This window comes from Sinocyclocheilus anshuiensis, unplaced genomic scaffold (assembly GCF_001515605.1).
Source record: "Sinocyclocheilus anshuiensis isolate Anshui unplaced genomic scaffold, SAMN03320099.WGS_v1.1 scaffold333, whole genome shotgun sequence".
Taxonomy (NCBI): domain Eukaryota; kingdom Metazoa; phylum Chordata; class Actinopteri; order Cypriniformes; family Cyprinidae; genus Sinocyclocheilus; species Sinocyclocheilus anshuiensis.
This window is the reverse complement of record NW_015539871.1, coordinates 1,113,235-1,133,571: the sequence shown is the minus strand read 5'-3', so window position 1 is coordinate 1,133,571 and position 20,337 is coordinate 1,113,235. Positions and strand designations below refer to the sequence as shown.

Sequence of the window (20,337 nt, the reverse complement as noted above, 5' to 3'; positions counted from 1 at the left end):
TCTGAGAAAGTTCAAACATGATTAAAGGCAAGTGAACATTCAGTAAAAGAAAAAGAAGAAATACACAATTTACTAATATAAACAATATAAACAATAGTATTCAGGTACAGAAATTTAATAATTAAGTGTAAAATAACACTGCATAGTATGAATTATATACATTAAATATAGACTGATCTTTGTCAAAGCTGTGTTTTGTTGTTTGTAAAGACTTTGTTATAGCTGTTTTGTTGTTTGATTAACATTAGTGACATATTCAGCAGCACGTATTTATAGGCTGCTGTCCCTTTAAAACTGACTGCACGGATCCCGTATAATTATACACATCCGATTTCTTTCTCACCTGTTTACATTAATTTAAAACATAACCGACTGCGTTTACGAGAATGATCGTCAAGACGGGTACTATTGACATAATTCTGTGTGTATGTGTCTGTTCAAACATGAGGAGTTACGAAAGACGAATCAACTCGGTGTTTGTGCGCTGTCTGAAACGTGTCTCTGTCTGTGTGTGTGTGTGTGTGTGTGCGCGCGCTTTGCACGTGTGCGGCAGAACTGAAGATACGCTGTGCGAGATGCAGCTTGTGCGCGCACTTCAGGTGTGAGTCAGACAGCAAGACGAGACGGCAAAGAGTTGTTTTCTGCAACTTATTGCACTTAACTCTTTTTAACGTCAAGCAATTGTCTGCTATATGCGTCAAACTAAAACATTGACCTTTTGCAACGTTTTGATTTAAGTAGCCTATTATTAAAATGACTCAGATATCGCACACCCTTGCGATATGCATATTGCGATATTTACATTTGTGATATTTCGATATATCGTGCAGCCCTACTAAAAACTAAAACGGAGTATATAAAAAATTAAAGCCAATTCAAAATATTAATTATCCTATAAATAATACACAATTCTTTGATACAAACCGTGGTACTGAATGATTACAATATTCATAAACAATGGCTTTTATATTTTGATACATGTCCAAAACAGACATGGTATTACCAAGATTTAAAGATAACTGTTCAAATAAACATTTAACAGTTAAAAATAACTGTTTTCTATTTAAATATATTTTAAAATGTAATTTATTCCTATGATGACAAAGCTGAATTTTCAGCATCATTACTCCAGTCTTCAGTGTCACATGATCCTTCAGAAATCATTCTAATATGATGATTTCATTCTCAAGAAACATGTCTTGTAATTTTCAAGACCACTGAAACAGTTGAAAACAGTTCCGCTATATTTTTTCAGGATTCTCTGATTAATAGAAAGTTCAAAAGAACTGCATTCATTTGAAACAGAAATCATCTGCAACATTATAAATGTCTTTACTGTTACTTTTAATCAATTTACTGTGTCCCTGCTGTAAAAAAGTAAAAATTCCTTTAGAAAAAAAAAAACAGTAAAAGAACAGTTGAGAATATTTATGTAAGTGATTCTAGGAATGCTGCATTAGTCTTAGCAACCATGTGCTAAAAGCAGCGCAGCTTCAGGAACAGCCTCTAAGCTAGAGATGCGGTTTACTCAGTAGACACAGTAAGTGCAGTGAAATGATAAACTGAAGTGTGGTACTCACTCTTTGGTCAGAATAGGACAGGACTTGAGCAGGAAGTGGCTGAGTGTTGTATCCTGGTAAGTGAGATCCGGCGGAGCTGTGGGACTTTTCAAGTTTAGACACCGGACGATGACGTAGAGAACTGTGGCCACCGCCGCCAACTTCATGCCGTCAAACATCGCCGGCATCTCCGGCGCCACCGTGTACACCTCAGATTCGTGAGTGTTCATATTTGCGCTGAAAATAAACAATAACAGATGACTGATGCAATGCTTCAGTAAACTAAAATACAATAAAGCACAAACTAGAAAATCACTTGACATTAGGATCTATGGGCAAGATCTGGTTTAAACTATTGCAATGTTCTGTCAGACAAATATAAAGTGGCTAGCTGATAACAGAGTCACTTACTTTGTAAGTTAGATGGGTCTTGGAATGTGATCTTGTATTCTCTGATATTATGGGTGTGGACTGTGGGTCACAGTGATCTGGTCAATTTCTCTAAGGAAGGGAAAGAAGGAACGGTTACACTTACACGTAACAGAAACTATAAGAGCAGATAAGGTTGATTACGTATACTAACGGTGTCAAGTACCGAGCCCATATTAAAGGTGCCATAGAATGGAAAATGGCATAGTTGAATAATAACAGTTCTGTACATGGAAATGACATACCGTGAGCCTCAAACACCATTGTTTCCTCCTTATGTAAATCTCGTGCATGCAAAAGACCACTGAAAAATAGGCGAATCAGAACATAACACCAACTGTGACGTTACAGTCGGGATCACTAATAGTTACGCCCCCAACATTTGCATATACCCGCCCATGTTCTATGCCAGCCACCAGCCGAACCTGCATGTGATGTGCAGGGATGGGTTGGTGTCTGTATTCAGAAAGGAACGGAAAACAAATAATGCGCATTCTAATAAAACGCGAGCCACTAAAGGGACATGGTTAGCTGCTTGCTAGCGGTAGCCTGTTACATTTCAGTACATAAGATTTCACTTACCACATAAACAGAGTAAGGAGAGATGACTGAGGATGATGGCGAATGATTTGATCCTGAGCAACACTGTCAAGCATCTGATCTTGTAAAATATGTTGTAAGTACGGCAGCTGTAGTTTACACAGAGCACGTGCGATCGCAAATCTTGAACGTGAAAGTAAAAAGTGATTGTGCATTCGAAAGCAGTTTCAATGCCCCGCATATTAATAGCGGCTCCCTGATGCCCACATTTTATATACAGTATAATTACCCAATGATATAACTGCGAGAGACAGTATTGAAATATATATTTTCCCTGTGTTTCCTTCCTGCTGTGTGAGCTACTGAAATGAGCTGCACTGTGCAACAGCCAATCAGAGCAGAGCTCAACATTATTATTCATGACGCTTCCATATAAGGTAAAAACAGACCATTTCATTCTAGGGACAAATCCTAGGGTTGTAAATGGACATGTAAAACAGTTTCTGGAGATTTTTTGCCCTTACCTAAGCCACATACCTTCTATGTAGATATCAGAGAACAATTTAAAATATTGTATCAATGCATTCTATGGCACCTTTAATAACCTAACTACTTGTGGCATATTAAAAGAATATTTCACCCAAAAACGGCAGTTCTCACACTTTGTTGGTGGAACACAAAGTAGTTATTTATAACAAAATGTCTAAGCTGCTCTTTTCCGTACAATGAAAGTGAATAGTGACCATGGCTCAGGGTTATTATTACTTATAAAACTAAAACCAGTAAAAACATTTTTGTCACTCAAGTAAAATCTAATACAAAAAAATGACTTTAATTTCAGTTAGTTGCCAAGACAAAAATTCTCATTTTGATTTAGGTTAACTTTATGCACTAAAACAAATATAATAAACAAGGCCTAAAAAATTTATAAAAACTATATAGACATTTAAAAATTAAAAATTATAAAAAATAAAAATTGCAGAATGAAATTACTAAAACTTACAATTAAAATGAACAATAAAAAAACTAATTTAAAATAATAATAAAAGCTATTATAATATCTCAGTGATACTAAAATGACACTGCCATGGCTGTCAAGTGAGATTTTTGTTGAATATTGATTTCAATCTCATTATATGGCTTCAGAAGACATTCTTTAAAACTGAAACAACATTAGAGTGAGTAAATAATAACAATTTTCATTTGTGGGTGAACTATCGCTTTAAGACTCATCTATGACTCACATAAGCAGTTGCACTGAATGCTCTCCTCAAATGATCCCAATAAGGTTCCTTCATGACATTACTGTATTAGATGAGGACTAGAGAATTTACAGCATTTAAGTGTTAAATCTGACTCATGCTTCTAAATAAAGAGGACGTTTAAGAGAATCATTATAGAGTACTAAATTAAATTAAAAATAAAATTCTTGATTTTAATTAGATAATGTTAAGGCAGTGTATGTGATCCAACCCGTCTAACTAGAGAAGATTTCAATTTTTAATTGTGAGGAAATGCACCTGTCAACTTGATTCCCTGAGACCATGTTCATTTCTGTCTTAACATGCATGAAGTTTAATGGACTACATGAGAATTTTGTCCCCTAATTAAATGAGGACGACTGGATTTCTTTTGTATCCATCCATGAGTTTGTGCTTTGTGAAATTAATCTGAATTAATGAAATCAATGCAATAGTACATTACAAAACAATTACAGCCAACAGAATTCACTTCACTGATGAAGTTAATCCAAGACAATCCAAATTTAGTGTCTAATCTCATACAATTTTTTTTTCTTTTTTTTTGCATTAATGAAATAGTATTAGTTTTATTAACAATTTTAATTAGATTTTATATTTTTGCTTTTATCTGTTATTTTATTATTTAGTTAATGTTTTATTTAATATTTATATTTTACTTTTAGTTAAAGGTTTATTAATTTTGTTTTGCTTTTTGTGATTTACTTGTTTTCATTTTTTATTATATTTTATTTTGTTTCAGTTGACATTTGTTTTACTTTAAAGGGGTCATATGATGTTGCTAAAAAGAACATTATTTTGTGTATTTGGTGTAATGAAATGTGTTTATGCGGTTTAAGGTTAAAAAAACATTATTTTCCACATACTGTACATTATTGTTTCTCCTCTATGCCCCGCCTTTCTGAAACGCGTCGATTTTTACGAAGCTCATCGGTCTGAAAAGTGAGGTGTGCTGTGATTGGCCGAATACCTCAAGTGTGTGACGGAAATGTTACGCCCCTACCATACATACCATGTCCAGGCCGGAGCAACGAGACAAAAACATTCAAACCCATTATAAACGAGGGCCGTTTTAGGTAGGTGTGGTTGACTCTTAACTTTTATAAAGAATCTCTTTGGATTTGAGACTTTAGTCTTTGCAACTTTACAGATCTTCTTTATGCACCAAGAGCTTGTAACACTCCAAAGAGAAAGGAAAAATTGAAATCGCATCAAATGACCCCTTTAAGTAACAACAAAAAAATCTGGTTTTAGTTTATTTAACTATAATTAACCCCGTTTCGGATTATAATAAATAGGAATTTTTAAGTTCTTATGAATCATGGTAGCATTTGTTGCATTGCTTTATATCAATTTTAATATCATTGTATAACAGTATTCATTTACTGTAATGGAGTAATAAAACTACCATATTATGTAATAAGAATAAAAATAATAGAAATACTAAAAGCAATGTCAAGGTTGGATTACAATAATGAGAATGGAGGGATCAAATCTGATTAATTGTCATCAAAGTAATAGTGCCAAATATCTCAATGGACATAAAACAGACTTCATTTATATAAATAACCTGGACATCCTCTTGACAGCTTTCAGAAGAATGACCTGGACATAAGATTGCAACCCACAGATTATGATAATAAATGATCAATATGTTAAATACCAACAAGTAATATTAAAGTAACGAATATAAACACTTCATGATGGTGTTTTGATGATCGTGACAGTGTGCAGATGATTCCTGCAGAAATAGGCCCAGCATCTGCCTTTACTTCAAAACACCCTCACATACTGACATATCCAGTGGTTATTATGTTTATACACAGCGTGGCTATCTATGTCTATGGAAAACAAGCGGTACTGCAGATGTCAACAGCGTAGAATAGGAATCATCTGCCCATCATTTACACTCATACTAGTGTGATGGATAACGTTACGTATATGTGACACATATACAAACATCTACTTAAGACATAGCTCTACTTAAGACAAAACACTAGGCTATCGTGATAATACAGGCTGTTATGTAGAAAATAGCAAAATAGCGTTTTGATGATCAGAATAAGCAGGAAAACGAGACGACACCCCAACACATACACAAGTAAAAAAAACGCATCGATTCAATGCAGATGAAAACATCCTACCTCGTTCCCCAATCGATCACAAACAGCTCCGTTTCCCCGTATTGGTCAAATGTAGATTTGTGCTCTGTCGTTAGGACACAGTGTGTTTATTTAGCGTTGCATTATCCGTGGTCCTTTCTAGCAGTTTCTTCCCTCCTTGTCTCATCTATGGACAGACAGAGGCACAACCGCACTTCCTGCTTTACACGAGCTCATTTACATATCGCGCTCTCTATTGGCTAATAAAAGCTGTTGCGTCATGGAGCACCGCCTCCTCTTTTTATAATAAGGCTTCGAGCGCACGTTACAGCAGCAGACGTGCATGTATTAATTAGAGCACAAGGGAAGATTGTTGCTTACAGGGCTCCAGACTAGCATATGAGATCAGTGGCACCAGTGCAACTAAGTTCTACAGATGGTGGCGCCAGAAGAAGATTTGGTAGCGCTGGGGGTGGGGTATTAAAAATAAAGATAACTTAATCATAAAATTACTGTTGTTTTGCATTAATAAGTGCAGTTACTAATAATATTAGGGCCATTCCACCAAATGGGTGCCATTTGCTTCCAAAACAATTTAAAAAAAAAAATAAATAAATAATCTATCTTTTTTAAAGACTGAATCTAGTAATACACATATTATTTAACTATTCAAAATATGTATTGGTCCATCTCGGGTAACTTTATTGAATTTTTTCACTTCAATTGTATGGATGCTCTCAACTGATTTCCTATTGAACTGTCACCAATTGAATTGCAGTGGTCAAACTATTTAGTGAATTAATCTACAAACTCGATCATAATGCACAGTGTTTCCATCTAACATGTATTTTGAGGTGCAGCTTGAGTGTTTCAATTGTTAGCAGTAAACCGGTTAGCTCACCTGAATATGTTTGTAGATTTGTGGGCCATTCCACCGAATAGGTGCCATTTGCTTCCAATTTTTTTTTAAATTTTTCTATATTTTTTTAAAGACTGAATCTAGTAATACACATATTTAAATATTCAAAATATGTATTGGTCCATCTCAGGTAACTTTATTTAATTTTTTACACAATTTTTAAGTGGAAGATGGATGCATTTTTCTCAGTCCTTATTTTAAAGAAATTGTTGGTTTCATGGTCAAAAAATATTATTTTTATCATTAAAAAATCACTGTTTATCTACACAAGGTGTTTCTAAAGTAGACAAACCCATTTTTTTCAATTTAAAGGCAACTCAAAGCTCAAGCTTATAAATTTTCTATGATGCAATTTATTAAAGGGGTCATATGATGCGATTTAAATTTTTCCTTTCTCTTTGGAGTGTTACAAGCTCTTGGTGCATAAAGAAGATCTGTAAAGTTGCAAAGACTAAAGTCTCAAATCCAAAGAGATATTCTTTATAAAAGTTAAGACTCGTCCATGCCCTCCTAAAACGCCTCGTTTAAACACGCCCCCACATGTCTATGTCACGATGTGGGAAGATTTGCATAACGCCGCCCAAATGTTCACGCAAAGAAAGAAGGCGTAACTTTGATTCTCGCTGTAGTATTGTTGTGAAAGCGAAACTACTTTGTTTGGCCGTCCAAAAGAGGACGATATCAGCTTCATCATGCCTAGAGCTGATCCGTGCTGGTCGCTGAGGAAATACATCAACTTCGCGCTGTGGATCACCGGATTGGCTTTCACCGTGGACGACGCGGAGTCCAGCCCGGGGTCGTCACATGTGGTTGCCGCAAGCCCGCCGGCCTCCTTTCACTCTTGCCCGCCGTGTGTGACGCTGTGTGTTTAGTTGTGAAAGTGAAACTATATATACAATAACTTCAGCTTCACCTAAAGAATATGAGCTGCTAACTTATTCCCTCATCTTCTAAAACATTCACGTCTTGAGTTCATAAAGACACCAGATTGCACTGTAAAATGGAAAGGAATTTCATGAGTGTATCTCCTCCCATTTGAACTTTGGAAACTCTCTGCCGTGGTGAAGCGTTCCCAACATGTGTAGTCATTTTTTCTGTTCTACGCCACATCTGCCTCTCAAACTGTGCTCTTCAGGTGAGTTGAATTCATAAATGTGTGCTTTAATAAGCATCCGTATGGATCATACAGAAGCTCTGCGATCTTAGTATGCTATTGGGTTATTCTTATGATAAGAAATGCTGATAAGAATGGAATCTCGTTTTGGTTCAATAATGCTTATTTTGAAATAATATTGTACTTTAACATTGTTATGACTTTTAATTGTTTTATACACAGTAAAACATTTCTGCCAACTTCAACTTTAACTTCAGTTCAATTGATGCCTTACAATTTTAAGTATTATCGAAATGGCTGTACAAGTTATTTCAGCTTAAACTATATTAAACCAACTTAATAAAAAGTCAAACTGAATCTTGTACAGCTTAAAATATGTTGAATTGGTTAAATTATTTTGATGAGTAAGAGTAATGGAAAAACATGTTGCATATGTTACATTAACATTAGATGATGTTAAATCCACTGCTGTTTTATATAGAATTGTCTATAAAGTATTTAATGCAATTACATCAGAAGTAACTATAATTGGATTACAGATTACAGTAATCCCTTACTTTACTTTTTCAAGGGAAATTAAATTACTGTAATTAATAACACCTAACACTGATAGGGACAAAAATGTAATGTAAAAAAAAAAGATAATTTAACCTTTATATATCTTGACTAAGGTGGTAAAAAACACACACACACACACACACACACACACACACACACACAAATGGAAAGCAATTTGCTGGAAAGCAAAAATGTTGTAACATTGAGGTGGGTGGGATTCGACATCTGGTTTTTGTCAAGGCATGATATCTCATCCTCTCATTAGGAAAGGTTAAAATATTGCACCATGATGGCATCTTTAGTCAAGCTGACGACGTGTTCAAACATTGCATGTGTGGGGGAGAAATTCTCCGAAATGAAAGCACAAGGCTAATGAAACTTGATATGCTGTTTTTTAACTGTGTTAATATGTGTGGAAGTATTAACACCTCGCACTGTGTCTTGTGTTTAAGCAGACTCTGCATTACAAGAGCGATGCTGCCGTTATGGATAACATTATCTCTCACATGGTCTGGTATAGTACACTCTTAACCTCATAAAATTAACTGAGTGAATCTAATGATAGGAGAATAAATCCTGGCAAGAACATGTCCACGGCTGTGCTTCCCAAAACATTATATAAGTACACTCTCAGAAAAACAGAATAATTCTATCACTGGAATGGTTCCCTTTCAAAAGTTACTAAAAGGTACACTTTAGGTACTAATATGTGCTTTTAAAGTACTAACATGAACCATTTAGGAATGAATAAGGTATAAATATATACCTTTTTAAATTTTGTGCCTTAGGGTACTGCTCTGGTGACAGATTTAGACCTTTTTTTTTGTCTGAAAGTATAGATCATTGAGACTATTTTTTCCCAATGGTTTCTATAATTTAAGCTTCCAATGCTTTTTGGAAATCCAAATTTATAATATGATAAAATTACACAGATTTTTCAAAGTGTGACATTATTCCTACGACAATTAAGAACAATTTTAAGCACAAAAAATAAAGTACTACAATAAAAAAGTATTTAATGATGATTACCATTGTGTAAAATGGGAATTACCACAAAAAAAGTCATTATAGCAGGGACATTCTGCTTAACTGTAATGCGTTTAATTGTATTACTTAAAAAAACATAGCTGTCATTAAAATAATGTCCCAGTGCAATGGTCCTATAAATCAGGCTTAATTTACTTAATTTAATTAATTTGAAGCAAAATATTATTTCAAATTACTCTCATTTAATATGGAGGTGAAATGTGACCTGAATATATTGTGATATTCACCCAACTACAGACCATATAATCTTACAAACATTAATCAATAAATCACAATGGTTGAATTATAGACTAAATGCAAGACAAGATTCCCATTCATTCTTTGTGGGATGTAAAATCACAATGTTTCACAGATATTATCTGGCTAGAATTAATTATAATTAATTATATAAAGATAAAATATACAAAATGAATAAAGATAGTTGTAATATGCTAAAAGTTTTTTTTTTTTCCCCCAAGGCACAATCGGCTTTACAATCCACAGCATGAAGGAAGGTCTGTGTCTACAGGACTCATCTGAAGGAGTTGTTGAGTTAAGGACATGCAGTCTGGACTCAGTCCTGCAGCAGTGGAAGTGGACAGATCACTGCTTAGTAAACACAGGCACCCTGAGGTGTCTCTCTGCCATCCACACTGACCCAGTCCAGACTATCGCTTGTGATTCTGGTGAACATATCAAATGGCAGTGCAAAGCTCAACAGCTCATCGGTCTGCAAAACTCTCTAGCATTGAGCACTGAGAGAGGAAAACTCAGACTGAACACGGGTGAACATGACACCTGGAAATCTCTGGATGCGGGTGACATCTGCCAGAATAAGCTGAGTGAGTAGAGGCCAAAAACAGCTAATCATTTGAATTACTAGTATTTATTTAATGCTTTATTTGAATTATGTGTCTGAATTGTCATGTTCATTTTATCTGGGTTGACATATACTCCCAACGCTACCTTTATTTGATCATTTATTGTACTATTTAAAATAACTGCTTTCTATTTTAAAATCAATCTAAAATGCTTATTTTCTGCTCAAAAACATCCTTGATGAATAGAAACTAAATGTTTTGTAACATTATTAATGTCTTTATTTTTGATCAATGTAATGCATATTTACTGAGTAAAAGTATTAATTTATAAATAACACTGACCCTAACCTTTTTAAACAGTAATGTAATAATTGTCACTAATAATCTAGTGAGTACAATATAGTAAGTATATTTCACCCTAAAATCAAATATAAATAAATATGAAAAGAAACTCCACTGACCTTCTTCACTTCGTCTCTTCATGTGCATTGATTCCCACAGGATCCAGAAGACAAAGTGATTTAGAGCCCGATGAGTTTGACTTTACTGAAGGGCCGCCTAAACAAAGAATGACAGAGGCACAGTTGAAGTTTTTACAGTGGTATTACCGCACAGAGGACCGTGAGTGTGGAAAGCTTGTATTTACTGTGATGTCCTGTTTGTCATGTTTGCATAATTTCATTTCACCATGTATGAAATGGCCTGAATGACTTGGAGGTTGCTGTGAGAAAAAGTATGTACTTGCATCACAGTAATACTCACAAATGGTTCAATGCCGTTCTTTTGTTTAACAGCAACATCGTGGAAGTTTGGCATGCTGGCATTTGCTTTTCTGGGTCTTCTGATTGGTGCTATGCTGTTGGTCATGGGCATGATGGCTAATAGGTTAGTGACACGCATGAGTAACACAATGGGTAAATACAAAATAACTTTAGTTACCAAAGGGGAGTTTTATAGTTTTATAAGTGCTACTCCTAGGGGAAAATATCAGTAATAAATTATACATATAATATATACATTAAATAGCAAATCCCAGCTGCTTGACTTTTATTTGATATATATATAATGTATATATATATATATATATAGAGAGAGAGAGAGAGAGACATTTTTTTCTGTCTCGCATATCAATAGATATGTGAGATGGAATATTCTTACATAATTTCCATTTCCGCTTCAGGAACAGGAAGCAAATAGCCAAATACAAAGCAGCCTCAAAAGTCACAGCGGTAAAACCTGAAATGGAGGAACTGCAGGCCATCGTCACTGATAAGGTCACAGAGGTCAAGGAGGAGAAAACCCATTTCACCCCATACGAACAAATTACTACACATAACAGCCATAGGGATTGGGAAGAGCCTTCATACAATAGCATAGCCTCAGAGGGACTGAAGCCCGGAGAAATTGTGGTGACCTGGAAGGACGGGAATGTGTCTGCTCTGTATCCTGAACCTGCAGAGGAAGGACAAGGGGAAGAGGACGTCCACAACACAGGTGCAGGGTCTCTGTCCCAAAACTCCCCCCAAGTAATAGCTTCATATGAGGCAATTGCATTTTAATTTAGTCCTACTGTTTGGGTTCATTTTAACACTATATTCAAGATGGCATGGGATTGGTTGACAGACTATTTTAGAGTTAACCCAGGGCTGTAACCACACTGAGGGGTGTGTATACCCACGTAATTCAATTTAGTGGTCAATCAAAATATTTTTTTTTTCAATGGAAATCTCTTTCACATTGGCAGGCAAAAATGTTTAAATGTTTTGAAAGAAATTATATAGCAAAGTTATTTTAAATGCTTATAATATTACTGTATGTCTACTGTATTTTGTTTAAATAAATGGTGCACATTAGAGATTTGTTTCAAAAACATTAAAAGCATTTTTTTTTTAATTATTCTTTATAATAACTTGTAGCTGCCAGTGTATATTATTACACTTGGGTTTCCCTAGCCCAACATATATGCTTATAGCCTTGGGTCAACCAACTTTTTTTCTAAACCATACAGTAATAGTGTACCATACAAACTTATATGGATTAAATCAAATATTTAATCTTCATATTTTTCTTTTTATGCTTCCCATACGAAGCACTGTAAATTATTCTCTTCTCTCTCACACATTGTGATGCAATACAATACACTTGGTCATTTCAATGTTTAATCAATACTAACATTATTTTTTTACAGTTGGTAACAAGAACAAATAAAGATAAAGGTGTTTATTTTGTCCTGAAACTTTCTTTGGTATTTTGTGCATGATTAGGTTTTGTGTTTTGATGTGTATAAAAATAAATGCCCAAATGAATTCTCTGAAATTAATATATCAAGTGGAAATTGGTTTTATCACAATAAAATACGAGTATAATTCCGGTGCAAAAACCAGTGAGAAAAAAAAAAAAATCAACAATTATAACAGCATAATCAGCAATGCTAACAAAGACATTCATTAGCACTCTGATATACTTAGCACACTGTCCATTTTCATAAAGTTACCGCTTTCTCAAGTTTGTGAGAAACGTTGTAATCCTTCAGGTCCTGTTAGTTTTAATGCTAAATGAGCTAATATGAAATCAAAACCAGCATTCCTCCTTGTAGATTCTCTAGAGTATCAGAAGAGGGCGTCCTTGCATCAGAAGATCTTGAAGCCCTTGAGCAGTGTAAGCGTGGGGGCTCTGCGTTTGCTCTGAGCTCTCGAGGACTTGACCGTAACCAGCTTTGCGGTGGATGGGGTGGGCAGCTCTTTATAGCAGGTGGTGAGCGGAGGGGCGGAGGACAGGCTGATCGCAGACTTGTCTTCGCTGATGAAGAGCGGACGGACACTCCTCTCTGTCTCTCGCCGCACTTCTCGAACGGCTTCGTGAAAGATGTGCTGAACGGACAGGAAGTCCAAGCAGGCGGAAACTTCAAAGAACAGGCAACCGAATCGCAAGGCCAGAGCTGCACCATCTGCCTTGCTCACCTGTCTAAAAAAGATGTATTATAAAATATTTAACAAACACATTATGAAAGCATGTTTCATTCACTTTCCTTACATAAAATGCAGCCCTTTACTAAAATTAAAAATTAATTCTGAAAAATAATATATACTAATAATATATACCAAAAATCACGGTTTCCACAAAAATATATCAGTTTTTAACATTGGTAATATAAGAAATATTTCTTGAGCAACAAATCAGCATATTATATTGATTACTGAGGATCATGTGACACTGAAGACTGAAGTAACGATGCTGAAAATTCAGCTTTGATCCCAGGAGTAAATTACATTTTAAAATATATTGAGATTTGTAATAATATTTCGCAACATCACTGCTTTTACTGTATTTTTTTATCAAATAAATGCAGCCTTGGTAAGCATAACAGAATTCTTTTAAAAAATGCTTACCGACCCCAAACGTTTGAAGGATACTGTGCATAGAGCAAATACTACAAAATAATCATGTAATAATGGATAAAAACAAAACATAATCCAAATAAAAAGTGTGTATGATAACTACAGCCTTAAGTAAAATTGCACAATAAAGAGTTAAAGAAACTCTCTAATGTAATAGGAATGGCACAGCAGAAAAAAAACTGGGGATGAGTAGTTAAAGCTTTTATTTAAAGCGCAGCCGGCAAAGAAGCACACATAATTCTGCAGTTACATAAATAGATAGATTTGATTAAGTCCAGCTGTATTATGGTCATTTCAAGTATGATACTGCATAAATCATGCACTGTGTTTGCATAATAAAAAGAAAAATATACAGGCGATAAATGGTAATTTCCTGGACCAATCAAATCCTTACTTAAACATTTTAGGGTCATGAAAAACTGAAATCTAAATAACTTGCGGTTGTACTGAGCATAATTGTTGTAATTATAGCCAGTCACAGGTCATACGTTCTTGCAGTTAAACTAACAAAAGGACATTCATACAACTATGTAAATGCACTATTTCCTGCTCTGCTTGGTTAGTGTTTTGACTAACACACACTGACACAGGACATTTGACTGTTTAAGATTCACACTTAAAGGAATAGTTCACCCAAATTTGATGTAGATGAGTTTGTTCCTTCATCAGAAGAGATTTGGAGAACTGTAGCAATACATCACTTGCTCACCAATGGATCCTCTGCAGTGAATGGGTGCCGTCAGAATGAGAGTCCAAACAGCTGATAAAAACATCACAATAATCCACAAGTAATCCACATGACTCCAGGGAAGCGAAGAACTGCATGTTTAAACAAATCCATCATTAAGACATTTTAACTTCAAGCCATTGCTTCCAGCTACAATATGCATCCTCTATTCATAACATTGCTTTCTCCAGAGAAAAAGTTGTCTCGTCTGAATCAGGAGAGAAATATGCACAAATCAAACAATGTTTGTAAGTGAAAACAGTCCAAAACAACTCTAAACAAATATGTTGGTGGAATATGATGTGAGAGGATAACAGGAAATGGACTTTTTCACTGGAGGAAGCGTTATATGGATTATGGACACATATTTTGGCCAGAGCGAGGCAATGGTTTAAAGTTATAACAGCCTAATGATGGATTTGTTTCTTACAAACACGCAGCTTTTCAATTTACAAGACGTCAATTGATGGACTGGAGTCGTGGGGATGTTTTTATCAGCTGTTTGGACTCTCATTCTGACGGCACCCATTCACTGCAGAGGATCCATTGGTGAGCAAGTGATGCAATGCTAAATTTCTCCAAATCTGTTCTGATGAAGAAACAAACTCATCTACATTTTGGATGGCCTGAGTTTGAGTAAATCTTCTGAAAATTGTCATTTTTGGGTGAACTAGGCCTATTCTTTAAGATGCATTACCAGGCATTATAGCCTACACATGTGTTGTAATAGCATTATTTACTGAAATGTAATAGAAGGATGTTTAATTCACCTGTATCTCTCCATGTCCACCTTGTTTCCTAAAAGAATGACAGGAGCTTCTGGCTGCAGGCCTTTTGAGTACAGAGTCACAGTCTCAAAGTACTGCTGGCAGGCCTCAAAGCTGTTCCGGTTGTCAATGCTGTAGACAATGATGAAGGCATTGGCCCAGCCTAAATAACGCTCACAGTTGACTGGTCCATCCTGATTTAAATAAAGACCGATTTGTTTGCATACTGTAAAGCTGCCAAGGTTATGCAACAAACTTCCATTATGAGAAAGTAAAACATCAACCATTATGAAAAGATCAATCTGAGACAAATGTGAGGTGTCAATCTGCATAAAGTAGAATATTGTCAAAAGAGACAAACGGACATCATTACCTGATCAGCAGTGTCCATCACTTTAACCAGAACTGGCTGCTGGTCTACAACTTCTTCTGAAGAGTAGGTATCTTCTGAAAATTAAATATGTAAAAAAAGATACTGCATGTTTAAAAAAAAAAAAACTGGCATTCACAGAAACATTAAAACACTGCGCTCCAGCTCAAGTTACATGACAGTTGCATAATGTGTATTGTCTTCAGATGAAGTCTCTCTTTTTATTTGGTTCTTCTCTAATAAAGATGATATTTCGGTTCCTGACATCCATGTGCTTTTTATAATTTGTTTTATTATTATTTTATATAAAGATTTCATAAAAGAATTACATTGGAACAAAATGTGAAAATGTGATACAACTACAAAGGACAAAATTGAAGAAAGAAATATATGGTGCATTGGAAAAAGACTTACGACAAAGTTTTAAAGTGGTTTGGCAAAGACAAAGTCAAACTTGTCATTTTAGTAACGTAAAAGCTGTCAGTATAAGCCTCAGCTTTTCATCTTCTGCCAAGGAAAAAACATGAAAATGGGGACTTTTATGTAAAATCCTTTTAAGTTTTAAAGCCACCCATCTATGGATCTGAGTCACCCTTAATTACATCTGTATGAAACTAAACTGCCCTGAAGTTAATGCTCCAGTAAGGAAAAAATAATCTGTATGATTGATATGTTTTATTTTAAGATCAGGACCATAATCACCATAGACATTGAGGAGGACAAGTCTCCTATATCCAGATGTTCAGTCACTCATTATTGGTTTTTCAATGACCATTTGTTAAAACTCACCAAGGTTTGGGTCATATTCACTGATGAAGCGCTTCGTGAGGAATTTCACTGTAAGTGCTGCGGGGGACAGATAAACTTCCTGTAAGTCTAAGTTCGGAAATATTTTCAATTACATAACAGAGCATCCCAACAGGATAATGGGAAATATTTAGCTTTTTTTTTTTTAAAGCATTTTTCTTAAAAACAAATCTCATTATGGGGAAAAGTTTTCTCTCTTGGTAAACAAACTAATATCATTAACATATAATAGCATAACATTCATTAATAAAATCATTATCAACATTATGCAATGCTATACAATCTGTTAAGTTCTGATACAATAGTTCAGATACAATCGAATATAAATACATACAGGAAAATACAAATTCAAAACGATTTACAATGCATTCAATGCACATTTTGTCAGTGTTCCCCAAAAAATTAAATGCACTACATACATTAAGAAAATGTCATGACCAAAGCATAATAATTAAACTAAGTTTGTTATTATGAACATGGCATCTTAGTCATACCTGACTTTCCAGATCCCATAGCTCCCAAAATCACTATGTTACACTCCGAATATAAATACATACAGGAAAATACAAATTCAAAACGATTTACAATGCATTCAATGCACATTTTGTCAGTGTTCCCCAAAAAATTAAATGCACTACATACATTAAGAAAATGTCATGACCAAAGCATAATAATTAAACTAAGTTTGTTATTATGAACATGGCATGTTAGTCATACCTGACTTTCCAGATCCCATAGCTCCCAAAATCACTATGTTACACTCCGAAGGCTCATGCTCAGTAACTGTGACAATGTTGCAAGTTCTTGCTTTCCCAAACATCAGAGACATCCTGAAGACGGGATGAGATAGAGGAATGAACACACGAGGAAGCAGATCCGAATCAAAAAGCCCATTAGATACAGTGCAAGTGTGCTGTGATCTTCAGAGTTCATACCTGGATGATGCGGATGCCTGATTTCTCACCAGCGCTCTCTGCAAAACAGCTGGATCGCGTTAGACTTCAGTATAAACGACATGTCCACAACCACAGAAGACTCAGATGCACGTTTGTCCGAGATTGCTAGACAGTTTTCTTATTTTTCCAGGGCATTAAAAGCCTCTTCTGTTCTGTGGGGAAAAGGGAATGAACTGTGAAATGCTGGGATATTCTCTGGTTCGGTGGGCTGGAGCACATGATGGACTCAATCTATCCAGTGGATCCGCCTACCGTGAACATAAAAAGAAACTTCAAAGCCCATACTCTACAAGAATTATTTTTAAAAGCGTGTTTAATAAATCAACCCCCCTCCCTTTACCAATTTGCGAATTATTCAATGAGAGGATTTTGCTACAGGAAATTGCCGGGGGAACTTTTTGTTGACGCTCGTCTCGCTCAATAACCTCTAGCGGTAACCTAACGAAGTTTTAAACAAAACACTAAAAATTATTTGTAATGTTTTCAATTACGTGATAAATAAGAACAGCATTTATGTCAAACTTTCAGCAAAAATGGTCCCAAATGAACGAAAAGTGCTCGCTACTGTTCCCACGGTTAGAGCCACCAGAGGGCCTCCGTAATTTTGTGGTGGATCAAAAAAACGGAACTATCTTTTTTTTTTCTTCTTTTTTTTTTCTGTAATAAAAGGCCCAAATGTAAGAAAAGTATTTTCTTTCGCCATTCATTTGACAGCTCGTTTGCTTTCAACTGTCGAAGTTCAAACGCGATTGATCATTATCAGACGTGATAATCAATAATGTTTGCCGTCACTGGTTTTTCCCTGTGGATTTTTTAAACCTCTTTGAACAGCAAATAAACATTACCATTGGAAAATTCTGTTATCGATTAGGCCTACTTACCTTCAAGTTGTTCCAAAAAAAAGTTTCTTTCTTCGGGTGGACACAAGATATTTTGATGTTGGTTACCGAACAGTTGCCGTTTTTGCCATTGACTTCCATGGTATTTTTTTTCCATACCATGGAAGTCAGTTGCTACTGGCAACTGTTTGTTTCTATTCTAAAATATATAAAAGCAATTCTAACAAATATTAAATTAAACTTAAGGGGAGTTAATCAATATTGCAAGCATTTTAAAGACTTTTTAATGAGTTTAAATGAGTGACTCATACTACCTATTGCAAGACATGACCTATTTACAGTGGCATTTCTATAACATTTGGGCTTATGCTCTGTAAAAGTCAGAGAAATATTTTTCTAACTCAAAGCATATGAGTCACGAGATAACAATTAAACAGGCTACTGTCTGCAATCTAATTAACTGTGCTTTTAAAGGCATCCCCCACTTCCAATTGGACCATACTAAGTTTTTTTTTTTATTCAGATTTTATTTTGAGCAGTCACATGTTCACCTGGAATGCTGACCCACAACAAAGACTGACCCTTACAGTCATACCATTGTAGCTTTAGGCATTTCACCTGTTCATCAAAAGGAGAAGATGAAATTTTCAGCCTGCTTTTAATGCCTGCCAAGAACAAAAGGTAATAAATAACCATGATGACGGCTGCCCTCTACAGCGATGGCTATCTGCCACTGCTTTCCTAGCAGCATAATGCTGCCACGCTTTTCAATTCTATGTATAGCCGGTTCTATTCTTTTTGTTAGGAGTAATACAAACACTGCACACTCGGTCAAATGCATCTGCTTTACTTTAGAAGACATCATGGATAGTCAATGGTGCTGTGAATGTCTTCAAAGACAGGTTTGACTTTGCAGAAGTGGGTATTTGAAGAAGAAAATGACAGGAGGTAACTTGATGGAGATGAGCAGCTGTGCTGGCACAGAGATCGATGTGAAGAGGACACTTTACCAGCCTATGGGTTTCACAAGAACAATAATGAAAGTGAGATTTGGTGAAAGTATCTTTACGGTGGACAGAAGCCTCTTGGAGCAGCATTGTGAATACTTTCAAGCTCTTTTCCAATCTGGGATGAAGGAATGCATGGAGGATGAGATTTGTCTTCAGGCGCCGAGTGTTCATGGCTTCCTGGTAGCCCTCCATGTGATACATGACGAAAGACCCATGTTGAGTGCTGACGAAATTGTTGATGCCATCCAATGTGCCGCGTTTCTTCAGATAGAGCTTCTAACTGAGCATCTCATTGATGTTATCAATTCAGACAACTGTCTTCTAATGTATCACACAGCGGCTACTTTTGGGTTATCGAAGTGTAGGGTATCAGACCCAATCAGACAATTTAAGATTCGATCAAGAACATGGTTGAAACACGAGGAGCCGAATTCCACAGAAAGGCCCAAGACACAGGATGTGCCACAAGCCTGAAGCAAGTCCACCAACTAGCAGCTTTGAGTAGCTCACAGCATTTAAACAAAAGAACACTTATTGACAATTCCAAGGAGATTGTCAATTTTGGGGCAAGTTATCAAGATTAATGGTCAAAGAGATGCACAGCATGACCATCACATGTAAACCAGTGATAGTAATCACGATCACGAGCTCTTTGGATTGACTTTCCCCCCACCTAGAAGACAAAGAACAGATTGAGATTCCTTAGGACACCTTTTTAACCTCTCTGGTCTTCACAGAACATGTCCATATACATCCACAGAATGGCACAGAAACGGCCTTTCCATGTATATATGCATCTAAATGACACTAAAAGGACTTGTGAGCAACTAATCATTTCTATGCATAACTCCATATTATGTATCTAACCCACACATTAGACTATCATGTTTTAATCACATATTGTGTATGTCTTTTTAATAACTATTGAATAACTTCATATTCATGTTTAGTATGTGTGTGTTTGAATCTTCTTGCTTGAAACGTTTCTTCCAATCAATTCTTTGTCAAATGTATCATATTCTTGTTATAGAAATCATGTCCAAAATTATACTCTGCAAGAGCGGGAAAACTCGGACCATGTGACTGATGAGATAACATTTGATTTATGAATTGGGAGGAGGAATATAGCAACACCC

General features: G+C 35.6%; 3 protein-coding genes and 1 pseudogene across 6 annotated transcripts in view; 2 read left to right on the top strand and 2 right to left on the bottom strand.

Annotated features, from left to right (window-relative positions):
• The window catches only part of LOC107685211 (abhydrolase domain-containing protein 2-A), a 29,905-nt gene extending 19,038 nt beyond the window's left edge, over positions 1-10,867 (bottom strand). The window contains exons 1-3 of one of the 2 annotated variants that reach the window (XM_016481725.1): positions 10,789-10,867; positions 1,971-2,060; positions 1,581-1,796 (exon numbers count right to left, since the gene is read on the bottom strand). In XM_016481725.1, coding sequence (XP_016337211.1) covers positions 1,581-1,789 — 209 coding nt within the window. In that variant the 5' untranslated portion in view covers positions 1,790-1,796; positions 1,971-2,060; positions 10,789-10,867. Of the gene's footprint in view, positions 1-1,580; positions 1,797-1,970; positions 2,061-5,931; positions 6,234-10,788 lie in introns of those variants that run through there. The other variant, XM_016481724.1, reaches the window with a different exon arrangement.
• LOC107685212 (uncharacterized) lies at positions 7,853-12,093 on the top strand. Of its 2 annotated transcripts, XM_016481727.1 has the most exons (6): positions 7,871-7,943; positions 8,936-8,994; positions 9,986-10,348; positions 10,829-10,948; positions 11,122-11,212; positions 11,508-12,093. In XM_016481727.1, the coding sequence occupies exons 2-6, from the start codon at positions 8,955-8,957 to the stop codon at positions 11,884-11,886; spliced, it is 993 nt and encodes a 330-aa protein (XP_016337213.1). In that variant the 5' UTR covers positions 7,871-7,943; positions 8,936-8,954; the 3' UTR covers positions 11,887-12,093. The 2 variants fall into 2 exon arrangements, with proteins under 2 accessions (XP_016337212.1, XP_016337213.1); XM_016481726.1 differs by lacking the exon at positions 8,936-8,994 and having other exon boundaries at positions 7,853-7,943.
• Positions 12,094-12,226: 133 nt separating this feature from the next.
• LOC107685213 (ras-like protein family member 12) lies at positions 12,227-17,821 on the bottom strand. 2 transcript variants are annotated; one of them, XM_016481728.1, is made up of 6 exons: positions 17,332-17,821; positions 17,114-17,226; positions 16,379-16,435; positions 15,593-15,666; positions 15,223-15,413; positions 12,227-13,291 (listed from the first exon to the last, which is right to left on the bottom strand). In XM_016481728.1, the coding sequence occupies exons 2-6, from the start codon at positions 17,223-17,225 to the stop codon at positions 12,958-12,960; spliced, it is 768 nt and encodes a 255-aa protein (XP_016337214.1). In that variant the 5' UTR covers position 17,226; positions 17,332-17,821; the 3' UTR covers positions 12,227-12,957. The 2 variants fall into 2 exon arrangements, with proteins under 2 accessions (XP_016337214.1, XP_016337215.1); XM_016481729.1 differs by lacking the exon at positions 16,379-16,435.
• Positions 17,822-19,041: 1,220 nt separating this feature from the next.
• Positions 19,042-20,337, top strand: part of LOC107685226 (kelch repeat and BTB domain-containing protein 13-like) — a 4,939-nt pseudogene continuing 3,643 nt past the window's right edge.